At 39.5% G+C, this 17,079-nt stretch overlaps 1 protein-coding gene across 3 annotated transcripts in view; it reads right to left on the bottom strand.

The window, feature by feature from the left end:
• Positions 1-17,079, bottom strand: part of rapgef2b (Rap guanine nucleotide exchange factor 2b) — an 80,777-nt gene that overhangs the window by 42,254 nt on the left and 21,444 nt on the right. For all 3 annotated transcript variants that reach the window (XM_088431993.1, XM_088431992.1, XM_088431991.1), the window contains exons 2-5: positions 14,272-14,342; positions 12,238-12,294; positions 8,410-8,493; positions 803-878 (exon numbers count right to left, since the gene is read on the bottom strand). In XM_088431993.1, the coding sequence (XP_088288119.1) occupies positions 803-878; positions 8,410-8,493; positions 12,238-12,294; positions 14,272-14,342 (288 nt within the window). The remainder of the gene's footprint in view (positions 1-802; positions 879-8,409; positions 8,494-12,237; positions 12,295-14,271; positions 14,343-17,079) is intronic.

Consider the following 17,079-nt stretch of genomic DNA (forward strand, 5'->3'; position numbering starts at 1 on the left):
AGCCAGTCGTCATCTCTTCCTGACTTCTTCTCTTCTTTTCCTTTTGATTTTCTCGCCGCTTCACATTCCGACAGCGACCGGGATTACGGCACTGAAATCTCCCTCTTCCGCTACCATGACAACCGTCTCCGGTTGCAAATCTCTGTGCATGCAAAAATCGAGAACATTTTTTTTTCCCCCGCTTGTTTTTGAGCATACAGGATCATCCGTGTGTGTTGCAGTCGTATGGTGTCCTACAAGAGTAATTATAGGGCTAGTAGACACTTATTACAGCAAATGGCGGAGTCTGCAGCAGCAAGTTATTTTTGCAAAAAAAAAAAAAAGGGGGGGGGGGGGGGGGGCACTGTGTGATGGCACATTCAACACACATCCCGCACAGCAATTACGGCATGTGAAAGGGAGATTAGCGGGATCCGCTGCAATCTGATGCGCTGCCGGCCAGCTGTTATTCGGTAGCATTGCACGCCAATGCTTGGAGAGAAGGAGCGACAGGCTACCATTACACCGACATGACTAATACAAGTCAGAAGAACAATGCTGATTTGACAAGGTTGTGAAAACAATGCAAAATTTTTACTTGGTTGTTTTTGTTGTTGTAAAAAGCTGCATAAATACGATCAATTTCAGATGTTTCCTTGTCATGACAAATTCAAGTCTTTCTCCCCCTTAAAATCTCGCTAGCGAACAAGGTCCCATGAGTATCTTCGTACAGGGCTTCGGTAACCACAAACAGAAAATACATTCCAGCACGTATACCGTTAAATTTGCTTTGACCACAGATATTTCGGTCGGGAAGACTCACCACAATCATCTCTGAGGGTTCCAGGACGATGCACTCACATCCACGCCTCAGGCTGCCTGCCGATCGTTTGCCGAAACTGCCCAAAAAGAAGAAATCAATGAAAAGATTATAAACTCATCACCACAAATGATATTCGTGAGACTCGACTTCAGCAAAATGCCTTGACAGTTTACATTCAAAAATCCGCATTGATGCTGCGGATGTAAAGGCTAAGATTATGAAGAACGTATCATACAATAAATTCGGGCGATTATTACATCTGGATGTTCACATCTGGAAATAGCGTCAGTTTGAAGCCAACTGCACTTTTTACACATTCGTTACGGAATTTCAGTATCAAGGCACTCAAAGAGCAGCATTCAAGTCGGGATCCCCCCCACCCCTCCTCCTCCTCTTTCCAAATAGGAACCTGCCCCCACTCATCACTGGAAAAGTCCATCAGCGTGATGTCACAACTTGTAAGAGAGTGAGCAAAGAACATATTAAAAGACCCAAAATACCCCAAAGAAGAGCAGTGGACGTGGAAGCTCAGGGGCGGGTTTGAAGAAGAAGGCCGCCTTTGTCCGGAGACAAGGACGTTCTTGTTTGACACTTTTCAGACGCGTCTTCGTTGAGAATCCGAGCAGCGTGTCGTCAATGAGCCGATTGGCTCGTTAGATAAACTTGAGCAACTCAATTACTGATGAACCCACGTGGCTCCATAACTGGCACCACATATTTTTTCCAGTCACATATATTGACTATATATTGTGAAACATCTAAATGAAACACCAAACAAAAATTTAAAGTGAGAAATCTGTCATAGGAAACTGGCAATCAAAAAAAATGCCACTAAATATTTCTCACTATACATCACTGGCATAAATAGATGAAAAATGGTAAATTATACAGCGGTTGGAATCCCTGTTTTATTATATCGACTAAACTACATCCATATTTAAAATGTAATCAGTTATGATAACAATGTTATGAAAAATGTTATCAATGGTGAGAACTATTTGGGAAAACTCCGCAAAAGTTGAGCATTTCATTGCTTGCGATTGCACATTTTGCACGAGTGCTGCGATAAAATCAGATCCAACACAATAAAGCTAAGATCATATATATTGTAAGTAAGCATACATAAAGTTAATATATTAACATTTTTGTCATTAATCAATGAAATGATTGTGCCTGTAAATAGGCAAAGATCAAAATCCTAAACCGCTAGTTGCTTTCTTACTATATAATGATATACCAAATGCTAGCATGTTAGCATTTAGCAATTGTCAGTATAAGAAATTCTGCACTCAAGATTTATAACCTCATTAGTCTGCAACAATGCTTTTGTATTTGGTTTCCATTCTACTAAGTGCTCCCTTCTAGCATAAAACCTTAGCGTGATAGCATTTTAGCTAATCTAATTGGAAATACTGTGAATGCCTGGATAAAAGTCAAATGGAATGTCTCAACTCACATATTTTTAATCAGATTCCTACCTAGTTAAATATGTGTTATCATAGAAATGATTAGCATCTTAGCTTTTTAGCAGTTCAGCATTTACACCGAGTTTCTTCAGCAAATATGCGTTTCAGGAGTTCAGCGTTTTCACAAAATTTATTCAGCAATCACATTCTCCGGTTTCGGCAGTGGGCACCGGAGACGTAATAATTCAGGTTTACGATACCAGCTGCATTTATTTGCGATGTATCGGTATGTTTTGCGGCGGTGCAAGAGCAGATAAGAGGATGACAGTGATAAGGAAGATGCCAGATGCCCGCGCGGATCATAATTCTTTGAAAAGAGCGCACGACTCGGCAAAAAAGATTAAACCGTTATTGTCACGCATCACCGGCCGACATTCAGATGCAAAGTCTGTTAAGCCCAAGAATGATATGTGTTTTGCGCAATGGGAATACTGCCTGTAAAATATATATATATATATATATATATATATATATATATATATATATATATATATATATATATATATATATATATAAAACTACATTGGGAGTCAAGTTTTCTTTTCGTCCTTGGTAGATTGAAGATGAATATCTTATAAATTACACTGCAGGAAACTTTAAGCAAAGACCTTGGCCGTCTTTGCATGGCTCTCTGCATTGACATTCAAATCACGAGTGGAAAGTCTTTTAAAAAAAACGAAGTTTTGAACAGCATGAATACCAAAAAGAGAATTTGTAGAACATAGGGAATTAACGAAATAATAGAGACTATTTTTCGAGGTCCTTTCTCATATAGATCACATTTTACTCACTGTTTTATAGCCAAAAAAAAAAACTTGGTTCCAGTACTTAAGTTTAAACTTTACAGGGTCAAAGATGTATTTATATTTAGTGAACAGAAAGCCAACTAAAAAAAAACCTGTACTGTAATACAACCAATAGAAACTAACTCTAGAGAGAACTCTAACCCTAAAACTAAAAAGAATCTTGATCATTAAATCCAATTTTGAATCCAAAGACCATACCTAACCTCAAATGCTTAATCCGAAGCCTGATCTTCACACAAACCCCAGTCCTCATGAACCCCTAACCAAAGACTTACAAGAACCCCAACTCCAACCAATCCTGGTTTAATCCCAATCGAATCCTTTACCTTGGCACCAGCCCCTCGTGCCCAAACCCTTACTAGAACCCTAAATTTAACTCTCTCTTCAAATGCCCAAAACCAAACTAAAACTTCGACCCATTTCCTTACCCCAACCAGAAGCCTAACATCAAATCTAACCCCAAAGGCACCTACCTACCCAGGTTGGGACTTGGGAATCAGTAATCTAGGGCAGGAGTATACAGTAATCTGTTTCCGCAATGTCATCAGTCTGCATCATTCCCGTCTACGCGGCCGGCGTCGTATTCGCAGACGGGTTCGGGGCCCGATCAGGTGACAGACACCCACTTGGCGGCCTTGTACCCCTACTGACCTCCTGTTATACACGCCCGGGGTGTCTGGAATGTCACTCCGCATACATCAGTGGCCTTTTCAGCCCGTGAGCCCGGCGGCCCGCCGCCAAAGCCTCAAATCCATTCTGCTGGCGGCGACTCGACCGGTGCACCGTCTAATCCCGGCTGGAAGAGGGTGGACGGAAAGGGGGGGAAGAGTGGGGCTTTTCCGCAAAGCTGTTTAGCGGTGCGGTGAGCGGGTACACCGGCTTTCTTAACCCACTCGGGCCTTTAAGAAGGACAAAGATTAATCCTGTTGGTTATGCAAAATGAAGAGAGGAAGAATGATAATCTGGATTGAATACCACTGTAACACCCCCCCCCCCCCCCCGCCTCAGGGTAGCAGCTGACCACCCAATCACCTTTCAGCTTTGTAAACGCAATTCCTCCAGCCACGTGGATGCAGATAGCTCACAGTACGTACTTTCAAGAATAGACTCTGACAAACTACTGGCGAGAAATCACAATGGAGCTGTGACTACTTTTAGCTCCTCATAACAGGCCGGTGACCAAGAATACTGAAGACACTTTTGCGTATTGCTCCCTTACAAAAGCAGTGTAAAGAGAACTAGCATTTTCATTAAAAAAAACAAAAAAACATTGAAGATGTAATCTTATAAAATGGATGAATATTTTCACGTAGTCATTATTTGGGACCCTGTTTATTTTAATTTTGGAAAAAGAAGTCATGTTTCGCTTTTCTAAAGAGAAAACGAAAGTGCTAATGTTCACGTTTTCATAAAAAGAATAAAACTGCTGATATTGCTCTTACCGAAACTGAATACATTTGATATTACACTTCCCTAAAAGGAAGACAAAGTGCTGATTTGGGGTGTTCTAATCTAGTCCGTTAAAACAATTAAAAAATTAAAAATTAAACACATTTGGATTATGTAGGTCTACATCCAAAGTGCCAAAATTAACACTTATATAAAAGCAGTCCCTTCCAAATTCCATTTCTGCTCTTCTCTCCAGCAGCAAATAGATCTTGCATGCAGAGTCTAGGTGATCAAAACAACCCATCACACAGTATGCTAAAAGTTAATATCTGATTCTGAATGTAAACTTGTATTGTTACTTTGCATTTGAAATATTCTAGTTTGTTTTTACTGACTTAATTTGAGTTGTTTGTCACTGTTTTTTAATGTTATACAAGTGCAGTACATTCTGATGTTTGAGGTTGAATTCATGTAAGCCAAATGTTTGGAATAAATATCGTTGTTTGATTACGTGTCTTGTAACATTTAATATCGGCTGCAATATCAGTATCGGAAGTGAAATAGTTGCGTCGGGACACCCCGAGTACTGATGACGCCCTACCTTATTTGCGTGTTTTGGAAAAGACAGATTCTTAGTGCTTTAACTTTCCTAAAAAGAAAACAAGCTATTACATAAAGTACTGTATGTTGCACATTCCACAAAGAAGACAAAATTACGTTACGTATTTTCTACAAATAAGAAGAATAATTGACGCTACACTCCTCTAAAACGCAGAAATGTTTATTTTATTGTACACATTGTTTGTGAAACCACATCTAAGATAGGTATGATCTTAGAATTTTTTTGTAACGCTGTTAAACACCCCAGTTCATTCAAATTATAAGTATGAAAAGGAAGACAAAAAAAAAAAAGAGTTTGGAAACTTTTCTAGGCGGTATCAGTCAATCGTCGCTGCGCCTTGCATCCCTCGCAGCAAGGAACCCCGTCTTTTGACATTCGGCTTCAAAAGAGTGCTCCATTCCAGATCCAAAATAGCTCCCACTGCGCATTCCACGCCCTTGAAGGCTTTACCCGCTCCCGGCTCACATTTTAACATCACAACCAAAACAAGCCACTTTTTCCACGGCGCGGGGAGCAAAGTGACGCTTACCCACCCGCCACCTCTCTGCTGCTGGAGCCACGCCGCCAACTGATAAGATTAGACGACCCTCCTTCCTCCTCCAGAAATATCCCGCAAGGCTAGTCCCTCAGTTAAATCCTGCGGGCATGTTCCAGGTCTGGGATTGCGGCATATATCCCACTGTGCGCACCTCCACACCACTAGGTTTAGAATGAACAGAGTGCGGCTGGTGGATCAGCCCCCTTCCGATGGCTCGGCCCCCTTCGCGCCACCCTCCCTTTACCCCTCGTAATGCGCTACGCAGCCGGCATTCCAGCGCGCGACTCACTTCCTGCTACGAGGGAGTCAAGAGGGTGGAGTGTGTCAATTACTGAGGGGGGAGGGAGGTGCGCGAGGGGAGTAGGAATTCTCCCGCTATTCCGCAGAAGTTACTCATGAATACCATGTTGTAAAAACAAGGCAATCAACCGGAATAATGATGCCTTGGGAAGTAACGGCCTTTCCCAAGCCCGTGTTAACATCCCCAGCGTCGGAGCAAGAATGAAGATAGCAATAATGAAAATAATGATTTAAAAAAGAAGAATAAATGATGAAAAACAAACAAAAAAATGTCAAACGCACTCTCATTTTACCATGGTTAAAACTTCCCACATAATATCCAAGTATAGTTGACACACCCCCTCGTACACGAAAACAAAAACAAAGATCAAAAAGTAACACTGACGCCTGCTTAAAGTTAAAGCATCGTGTTTAATTATTCCGGCATAACTAGAAGCTCTCTCTCATGTCACTTTGTGACTAAACAGTTCCACTGAACATCCAAGTATAGCTGGGCACACCCCAACCACACCCCCCACCCCCAAAAAAACCCAACAGAACAAAACAACAACAAAAAGTTTCATTCTCTTCATTTTGCAGCTTAAAAAAAGTTTTGCCTACTCTAGTTGTCGTACTTTGTCAAAACAAAACAAAAAATCGAATGTCCATTTCACACCAATATATAACCAGCCACATAGCTTGAGAGATATTTCAATGTTTTTGAAAAAGAGGAGAAAATCTCCACCATTTTTACTTTTGATTACTCATTCACAGTTAAAGATTTGATCACTTATCACTTTATCACTCATTTATCAAATATTTGTCCGCATGCACTTACAAAGTGAATTTGCTGAAATGCAAATCAGTAAGATTATTGGGCAATGAAGAGAAAAAATACAAATGAGTGTTTCTGGGTTGCTGCGTCATGACTGATAAGAACCCTTGTGAACTATGCTAACCTTGACCGCAGCAGGTCATGGCGCAACATTCCTTGGCTGCTTATTCGTTTTTACTTGCCTGGACAGGAAGTGAGGCAATTTCTACACATTTAAGACCAGACCAGCGCCTGGCCAGTCAGCTGATAATTGTGATAAAAGTCAATAAATGTCACAAGTGAAACCAGATAAGGAAGTGGAATGCTTTTCATTATTACTACATTCATTAAAATTGTAAAAAAAAATAACCTAAAAAGAAGACAACAAAAGTTGTGCATTTCCAAAAAACAAAACATATAATAATGCACACAACCAAAAACAAAATAATAATTTCGAAAACTACTGATGCTGTACTTTCCTAAACAGAAGACAGACTACTGATCTTACACTTCCTCAAAAAGAAGAAAATACAAATGTCACACTTTTCCAAAATAAAACAAACTACTCCTATTAATAATGGATGATTATTATATCTGTGACCTTAAGCCTCAAAGCCATGACATTTGGCGTATCGTAACAGCATACATATTAGTCTTGGAATAATGGCATTACGTGGTATATTACATTCATTTCAAAATGTGACAATTGCCCCTCTGTACGTAATCGCATCGCGAATGTGTGTCACCCACTTGTCGAGCTTGGCTTATTTGGGTTACGTTTGAAGTGGCACTGGCCTCTGGGATAAACAAACTTCTTCGTTTAATGAGTCATTCATTGACGGTCAGCTCCGCTGAGATAGAAGACGGGTGAAGAAGAAAGCAGACTGAAAGCCAACGCCATCGAGTCGTTTGTTGCTCCAGGAAGACGCCTCCCTGGATCCCATTTTGGTTTTTTCGAGTCACAAAAAAATAACTATTTTAGATCTGAGCCGGTCATGTTCCCTAGCCGAGGCATACATACTTTTCTCGAGTTGTCGGAGATGCGGGGATTCCAGTTAAACTGGCAATTTTGGCTAAAACTTTAACAGCTTATAGTTATGGCTAAAACTTGAATTTGACTTGAACTGAAAGACAAGTGTGCTGCCTTCAGATATGCCTGTAAAAAAATGACTTTTTGCAGTTATACACTAAAATTCATTGGATGTCACTCCACCTTTTTACCTGTTTATGATCAACTTTTCAGATGGTAAACATTTTTAGAGGTGACGCAAAACTGTGCAGATTTTAATTATGTGAGAGCAAAAAGAATAATGACAAATGTAGGAGCATCTTCTGGATTCCAACAAAAAGTCCAATTCTTCATCCCACTTTCATATTAGCAATAAAGTTAAAAAGTTGGCATTCAATGTTTTTCTTGCTTTATAACACCTCTCCGCCCCCCGTGTTCATGTGAATTTAGCAGATGACCGGCAAGCGACTCCCGCCCTCTCACAGCACCGCAAAGTGGCCGCCTGTGTACTCGTCTGTGTGTTATGCAATGCAAAAAAAAGAGATCGCCCACGTTGGTTCGGCGCGTAACAAAACCAGCTTCACCCCCCCCAACAATGCAATGGGGCTAATCAGAAAAGAAAACCATGATGACAAAAATAAAAACACTCAATGAGGCCCCAAAACAAAATGGCGGAGGACCTACCTGCTTCTTGGCAGAAACATGGACTCCTTGATGAACACGGAACCTGACAAAAGGATGTACCAGCAGCTTCCAATGTCATCAGGGCTGTGAGAACATAAAAAAAAAAAAAACACACAAAAAAAAACATGAGAGCATTAGTGCAAATTCCAACACAAACGATTGAATATCTAAATATTCACTTGCATGGACTACACAGTACAATGGATAAAAAATCAAGAAAAAATTGCAAAAAAAAAAAAAATGCTAAAAAAGGGGGAAAAAAGGTAGCACAGAGAAAATATCCTCAAAAATCACATAGAAAAAGTAGAACAGTAGGCCACAAGAAATAAAATATGAAATATAAAAACATTTTGAAAAGGAGAAAAATAAAATATGCCAAAAATCTAGACATATTTTAAAATTTTGAATTTTAAAATTAATAGAAATTAAAAATATAAGAGCGAAAAAAACACGTATATTATGAAAAAAAATCCCAAGAGATGCCAAAATATTACAACATGCAAAACATTAAAATATACCCATGACAGAAAAGCAATTAATAATATTTTTTTTAAAAATGGATGGGAAAGCACTTCAAAATCATTTAATATTGCAAATACCAAAGTAAAAAATAAATAAATAAATAAATAAAAATAGTGTAGGAAATAGTGTGTACTACAAATAGTATTTGAGTATATTGGAATATCATAAAAAGAAGAAAAAAAATACAAAGCCAGAAATAAATCACCATAAACAATTCAATGAGCAACATTCTTTTGGTGATTTTTGACTATTCATGCCTTGTCCGTTCATTTATACCAAACACTGTGAGACGTGTAAGTATAATTCAAATTTGAGCTAGTAATACAAAGCATTGGAATTGGAAAAAAAAAACTAGGTGAAAACAGTGTCATGCCGTGCAGACGGGAGAACTGTGAATGAACCGCCGAGCGCGTCTTCGTCCGCCCACATCCATTCCAGCGCCCGAGGAGACGAGGAAGCGCAGACGGGAGTAAACTCGCGGTGACCCGGCGTGATGACGCCGCCGCTGTTGGCTGGCGCAGCCTTTTGCAGATAATTACCAAACAAATGCACACGCACTCTCCCGGCGGGAACGTTTTGACAAGTTAATCTCCAGACTTTTCCAGTTCAAAAGCGGTTCCTGCGCTGAACATCCACATTATTATTAGGGAGACACCCGAAAAGCAACTTGGACTGTGTCTATGAACGTGTGTGTGTGCGCAGTGTGATAAGCGAAGATTTCTTTGCGTCTTTTGCGAGGCCTCATTGCGTCGGCCACGACTCGGAACAATGGGAAACTTTACGGAACTAAGTAGGAAAGAATTGGAGATTCGCACACGTTGGGCTAGCTGCCATTCACTTTTAAAGCATGTTGGGAAAGCGCAACTGGAGATTCATACAAGTTGGGCTAGCTGCCATTCACTTCCAAAACATGTTGTGAAAGCGCATGTGTTGAAAGCTGCTTGTGGCAAGCCAACCCGACGACAGCTTGACGGAATTGGGCCACGTGTACGGGAAGGGGCGGCCGATGCGTAAAGATGTCGGCCGGGGATGCTGGGCTTTCTTCAATTGACGCGATTGTTCATTGCGTGCTCGGCGACAGGTGCGCACTCCCACGGTTACAAGCATCTCCTCGCAAAAAATAAAAAATAAAATAAGAAAAATAAATAATATTGCATGTGATGCGAAGTAAGGCGGCAAGATTCAAGAGTTTTAGTGTCATATGCATGGTAACGCTACACAATTAAATTCTTATTCTGTTCACTTTCCCGAGCAGACTTACATTCCACACAATAATAAAGGCAATAAACAAAACAAAACAGTAAGGGGACAATAAGGGCATTAATAAAGGCAGTGGTTAGCACATCCGCCTCACAGTTAAAGGACTCAAGTTCAATTCCTTCCTGTATGGAGTTTGCATGGTCTCCCCAAGCCTGCATGGGTTTTCTCCGGGTACTCCGGCTTCCTCTCACACTCCAAAAACATGCATGGCAGGTGACACACTAAATTGTCCTTATGTGTAATTAGGTGCGTGAATAATATATATATATATATATATATATATATATATATATATATATATATATATATATATATATACATACATACATACATACATACACGCACGCACACACACACACACACACACACACACACACACACACACACACACACACTTTGGAGAACTCCAACTAAACAAGTCCCAATTATGTACCCAAGACAGACGGGCCAAACCAAACGGCGATAAATAATTTATTTATTTCTCCTCTCAGGCAGGTGTTTCAAAAAGAAAAAAGAGCTGAAGTAAACAACGCGTCAACAAATGTTGACGTCTGTATTTGGTTTGGACTGACAAGCTGGGAAGACGTTTGACAGGCGTCCGACGCGAACCAAATGCTAAAAATATAACGAGGAAAAAGTTTTTGTTTGCGCCGCTTTCGCCATGAAAGGCGCACGGGAGAGTAACGGCGTGGCGGCGCTGTCATCAAACTAACTTTTGAGCGTTCGACAGCATCCGCAAAAAGAAAAGTCTATTGAGCAATGTTTTTTTTTTTGGGGGGGGGGGGGGGCGCTCACGATGCACTGCAGATATTTTTCCGTTGTACTTGTACATGGCGAGAGTGAAGAGGTTAAAAGGCTGATCAGAAGATAGCAACCTCAAGCGAAAATGTGTCAGGTCAGCCTCTTTATCTACGAGAGCTCTGTAATCTGCGGACGGTAAATCCTGCAGGGTTCAGGCTTTTTCACCATATAGGCACTTTCTCATAAGCTTCAGATTGTGCAAGTGTGTGTCTGAGTATATATGTGAGTGGAAAAATGAGCACTTTTCCCACAATTATCCTTCTGTCGCACAGTGATATGGGTACCGCGAGGGTATATGTACTGTGTAAACTAGGTCATATGTGCAGGACATTCCGCATTACGTGATTCGCAGTCAAACTAATTCTGCTTTAATCAAAATCACACAATGGTAATGACAACGATAAATACGAGTACTAAACTCTTGAGAAGTCATTCCAGAAGTCTTTTCGTGACGTAAATCTTTTTGTAAATAGCAGCACTTTTTACATATAAATAGCCTAATATGTTCCAAGTAAAAAACAAAAAAAACAAAAACAAAAAAAAAACTCTTCTAATGCCTTTCATATCTTAGATGGCGATGCTGTAATTGTGAGAAATAATGTTTATTTTGTGATAACCTTGGGCATGTATGTTTAAGTTTAGTTTAAGGTCATGCGAAGTACTTCCTGTGTGTTATGCTAACGTCCTAATGATGTGATGACGACGCTAATGTCAGACACGACGGTCCGCTAGTGAACTCGTGTTTCGGGAAAACGTTCTTGGTATGTATGTTGCTTTGATGTGAATATATACGATGTTAGCCGCATCTAACGTCAATTTGATGATAGTTAGATCTACCGCGTGTAATGTTGGATGAAAAACGCATAACCACAGAAAGCATCAGTCTAAAAAGATGTTCAAAAAGCTTTTCCCCTTAAATTTAACAAAATGACAACTTTTTTTATATTCATCTGGTTTGCCATTTCTAGTTTATGATCATGTAACTGCTGCAAGAGAGCGGACAAAAACTAGCTTCTCGACACAAAACAAAATCCCAAATATGCTTTAGGGTCATCATGCTACTGAGCCAGACAGGAGGATGCGCGTAGCCGTTTTTACACTTGCACTTATTGAATCATGTCTTGCCGCAAATGGCTCGCACGCCAAAGTGATGTACAGCCAACTCCAAATACGCCTCCATTAGGTCTCATATTATAAGTATCCGTTCAAACAAGATCACAATGTGGTAGTCAAGTTTGTACTTACTAGTAGAGCACTTCGTTGGCTTCGTGTCTCTCGTAGCGCACCGTCTCGCACATGATCCTGCAGAAGCAGGGGCAGAAGAAGATTTTGAAATGGATTACTAATATGGTCGCTTACGATTGTATCGCAACATTAAAGTCGTATTTAGTGACCAGCGATACACTAGAAATTAAACAGTAGGAAGTCACGACGAAAACACATGAAGGGCAATGAAGCAAAGATTTGATTTTTGTTCATACAGGAAATATGGAGAACAATTTTGTGGATTTGCAAACGGAAAAATGGTATTTCAAGGCGAACTGAGGGTATTCAGAAGAGAAAAAAAAATGCAAAAAAAAACACTTTTGGAAATTTGACATTCAAATATCGTCATAATAAATGATGCAAAGTCAGATCATTCTTTATTTATATATTTACTGAGCTAATTTTTTAAAAATTACATGATTTTCTTAAGTATTATATCAGAGTATTATATCATAATTTTGCATATTTTGCATATTACTTCAACTTCTCGACCGAAACCAGGACTGGCCAATAAATTGAATTAATTTGAATCAGTATGCATTACTGTTATGGGAACATTTTGCGCACATATTAAAAACTTTTTTTTAAGAAATCACACCTGATTTATACAAATATTTGTTGGGTTTATTACTTTGATCCAAATTTATTTAAATCACCATCAACTGACTGAAAAAAGAAGAGACATTGTATTTTTGCGCCATATCACCTAGCCTGAAAAAAAAAAAACATAACATTTCCATTCTTGTGTTACTATTTGCTGTATATTCACACATCATCACATTCTTTTGATACATGCACGACAAGATGTCGATACCCAATTACCTGTTTAACAGGATTTATTTTGTGATTAATACTAGGACTGGTTGTATGTGCCTCCCTCCCGGAACATATAAATATTTCCCTTTTAAGAAGAAGAAAAATAAAACCGCAGACCAGTAGAAAACAAAAAAGAAAAATTTTTCTAATTCTCTTCTAATTCTACTGCCTTCCTGTTCACCACCAGCTCTTTCACATTCACAAGCAATTTCATCAATAATTTCATTCCTTAGTTATGAATGTGTTTAATTAAAAACGACTATTACGCAACCAATAACACTGATGCATACCACTACTGTTCCACAAATGAATTCCCATATTTAGTCATCCAAAGGCTTTCCAACCCTTCCGCCACATGTTGCCCCAAGAATGTCATCAGCATCCCCCCCCCCCCCCCCCCCCCCGAACCCTCTGTAGCCTCCAGAAAGAACTATATAACATCAGAACATCAGAGACTGCTGTAACTTACAGTAGCTCATCAAAACACAGCTGAGGGGCACGCGCTGAGAAGAAAAAAAAAAAAAAACAAGCCTGTGTGTGGGAAAAACAACAATACAAGATTTTTAACATAATCCTTTAGTTAGTGTGGTGTCTGACTGGAAAGCGAGTGCTGGGAAGGGGCCAGTCACCGCATGGAATGTTCCAGTTCGCAGGTCATGTACTTTACATTGTTCCCTCAACGGGATAATCCACATGTATGCACACACACGAGGCACGCTGGAAAAGCAATGGCTGCTGGGAAAGTCACGTTTATTTCCCACATAGATAGATATATTGTTAGATATTTGAGGAAAAGCTGGTGCAACCGTGCATAAAAACAGTTTTTTCATGCAATTATTCAGTGATGCGGTTTCTTAGAATACTTTTGTACCTGAACCATTGGTAGAAAAAAGCGCCTATCAAAAGGAGGTACGTGAGATGATTGCAGAGTTTATGCATGGAGCAGGAAATCTATTTTAATGCCATTTTGAGATCAGTTGTCTTTTTCTTTTCAAATTAAGAGCCGATTAATTGGAACATGACACATATCTGCTATAGTGAATGTTCCATGCCTTCACTTTGTCTTGCGTCATACAAATGCTCAATAACGGCGCAATTTTCAGGCAGACGACTTAGAAATAAACAAAACACACCTCGCTATACCACTACAAATGTAGTTCCAATGCAGAATTCCGGCTAGCAAAATGCAACGCTCACCTCAGTTGGTGCTCCCGCAAATTGGACAGGGCTTCCATGCCATGGAGGTAGGAGTAGACGATCTCCAGGTCCTGAGGAAAACACACAATATCCACGTTAAAATATGTATAGATGTCACCTAAAACCGAAAATACTATTTGAAGATGCTTTGTTTTTCTTATGGGAAACCTAGCATGACTAAGCACTTCTCCATCGCCCCCGTGTGGACAAAAGCGCATTCAGACAGCTACTCGGCCAAGAACAGCTGAGTTAGAAACAATTTACAAATGAATGAACACTATAGAATAAACGCTACTATGATATGGTGGGGCGGGGCGGGGATGAACTCTCCTTTCAATATTACTATGAAGCGGACCAGTGAGTAGGGTTTTTTTTTTGGGATCTGATCCAAATGAGAGGTGAAAAACTCCGCTGTGTATTGATGCACACTGAGGCACAAAGAGCGTGTGTGTGTTTGTGTATTGACTATTTTCAGCACTGTTGAAAGCAATTGATGTTGTAATATTCAAAGAAAAAGGTCAAGTCGTGCCTGGATTGCTTTGCTCGCGCTGAAGTCGATAGTGTTAGAAGAATTTCTTTAAATTCCGCAGGGCTCCCTTACATCACACACTCCCAACATTTCCAACTACTAAGAGGAATCTTATGTCCACAATGCAGCAAAGGGAGACTGTTAGTCAGCTACTGCCATCTGCTGGCACACGGAGTAATTTCACTCTTGGGCATGATAATAAATGAGATTTGGAGTTGAAATGTAAATTTCAACTTCTATTTTCAAAGCAAATAATGATTTGTTTGGATGGATGACATTATAATTGTGAAAGTTAACTAAATTTGTTACATTTCCGGTGTATAAAGTGTTATTTTCGCAGCTTTCTGGGAGATGAAAGACTGCAAAATGAGTTAACGATTAAAATTTCTGTCATTTAATTAATGAGTGGATCGATCTCAAACTGGTTAGGGTAAAAGAGTCGTAATTTAAATGTTCATTACCATAATGCAATGAATTAGTGACTCATATGTAAATAACACCAAAAAAAACTATAATAAAATACTATATCCTCTTGAAACCCAGCCTATGCATTTGTGTCCACTGTTGTTTTCGTTTTGTCTCAGAAATAAAGCAAAGTTAATTACGTCCCACCCAAACACACAAGACATGAATGCAAAGACTAGGATGTCCTCTGAGGAGGACACTAGGATTTAGTAGGGTAGCTCTAATGAGTCAAAAAATGTAGACAAAAAAGTAATTTCCACTAAAGTGGACATAAATGAATAGACTGGATGTCAGGGGGATTTTTTTGCCCAAGAACTAAAGTTGAATACGAACTTATTTGAGACAGCAAAAGATGCCATGTTTTAAGATTTTAAAACTGTGTTTCACAGAATAAACATAATGATATTACGTTTTAGAAATAGAGGACACTTGGTCTTTCCATTGATGTCTCATGCCAACGTAAATGACAACGTTTTTCAACAAAATAAACAACATTTATATATTATCATAATAGCAATATCAAGTTATGTCCCTTGTCTTGCCACAGGGGTGAAATAAAATCCTCCACGTCCCTTTAGGGCTTCCGTAGTCATTCAATCATTTCGTTAGGACATATCCTGGAGGATGCAATGAAAGCTAAACTGGAAACCACTAGATGGCAGCCTCGACCAATTCAATGACAATGAATAAATCTGCGCAAGCACTCAAGCAAGAAAAGGGAGCAGAAAAATGTCAAACCATCAATTATGGCTTAGCTCCCCAATAGTTTTCAGATTGGTTTTATGGAAAGAATGTAAAATGACCAGCTTTTCCATTGCCAAAATTGCCTGACTATTATAATTATTATTTCTTTTATTTATTAAAGCTCTCAGAGCGATAAAATCCCAGCAAAAAACTCTTGTAAATAAGATGTGGCGAGGACGTGTGAATGCAGCCAGGATGTGGGCATGTGTAGGAAAACTTCCTACAAAGACGATCATAAGTATGAATATGACAACATCTTGTTATGCATTATTAATTTATGCATTTTATTACACTGTGACTTTGAGTTGTATGTTAAGAACACAACTTCCATGCATCGCTCACCGAATTAAGTGCTTGTAAAAATTCAGATTTACTTTATTTTGAGCGACAGGTCAGCAGAATTACATCATCAGCAACGAGGTAAAAATAATTCAAATAATCGATAAATATCAACCATTTGGATGGTCGTTTTTGGTCGATGTTTGAAGGGCCATAATCGGCCAATTAATCGGTAGTGACCTCATCAACATCATTCATTTGTAGGTAGCTACAAGGTAACGTCGCACTCTACATCTCCACTAAGAGCTCCAAAAAAACAAACGGAAGGAAAAAAAAAAAAGGCAAATTGTCCATAAGAAGTTGGTCAATACCGGCTAATAGTCTTGAGGGCAAGAATGTTGCCAGTGACCTAAAACACAACATCTAATCCCCCTGCCCCCTTTTCGTTCTTTCCCAAACTAATCCCACCAGGAATACAGGTTGCTCCCACAAGAGGAAAAGAACATTCCGGGATGCCAATGCGGATCAGGCCTCAATGCTGACATGACATATACCGTAATTCACCAAATCTAAGACACACCCTTAAAATTGGGGTCAAATTTTTTGTATTTTCTATATTACTGGGTATAAGACGCACCAACAATTTGGCAACAATGTAAAAACTACTTTGTGTTCATATCCACAAGTTATATATTTGTTGCGTGTTGAGTGTGTGAGATTCTCTACATTGTGAGTAGTCAGTGAACGCCTCGTCAGCGTGACATTGAATGAGACCAAAGAGGTTTTCGCTT

Source organism: Hippichthys cyanospilos, chromosome 13, assembly GCF_059441005.1.
Source record: "Hippichthys cyanospilos isolate Australia breed blue-spotted pipefish chromosome 13, RoL_Hcya_1.0, whole genome shotgun sequence".
Lineage (NCBI taxonomy): Eukaryota > Metazoa > Chordata > Actinopteri > Syngnathiformes > Syngnathidae > Hippichthys > Hippichthys cyanospilos.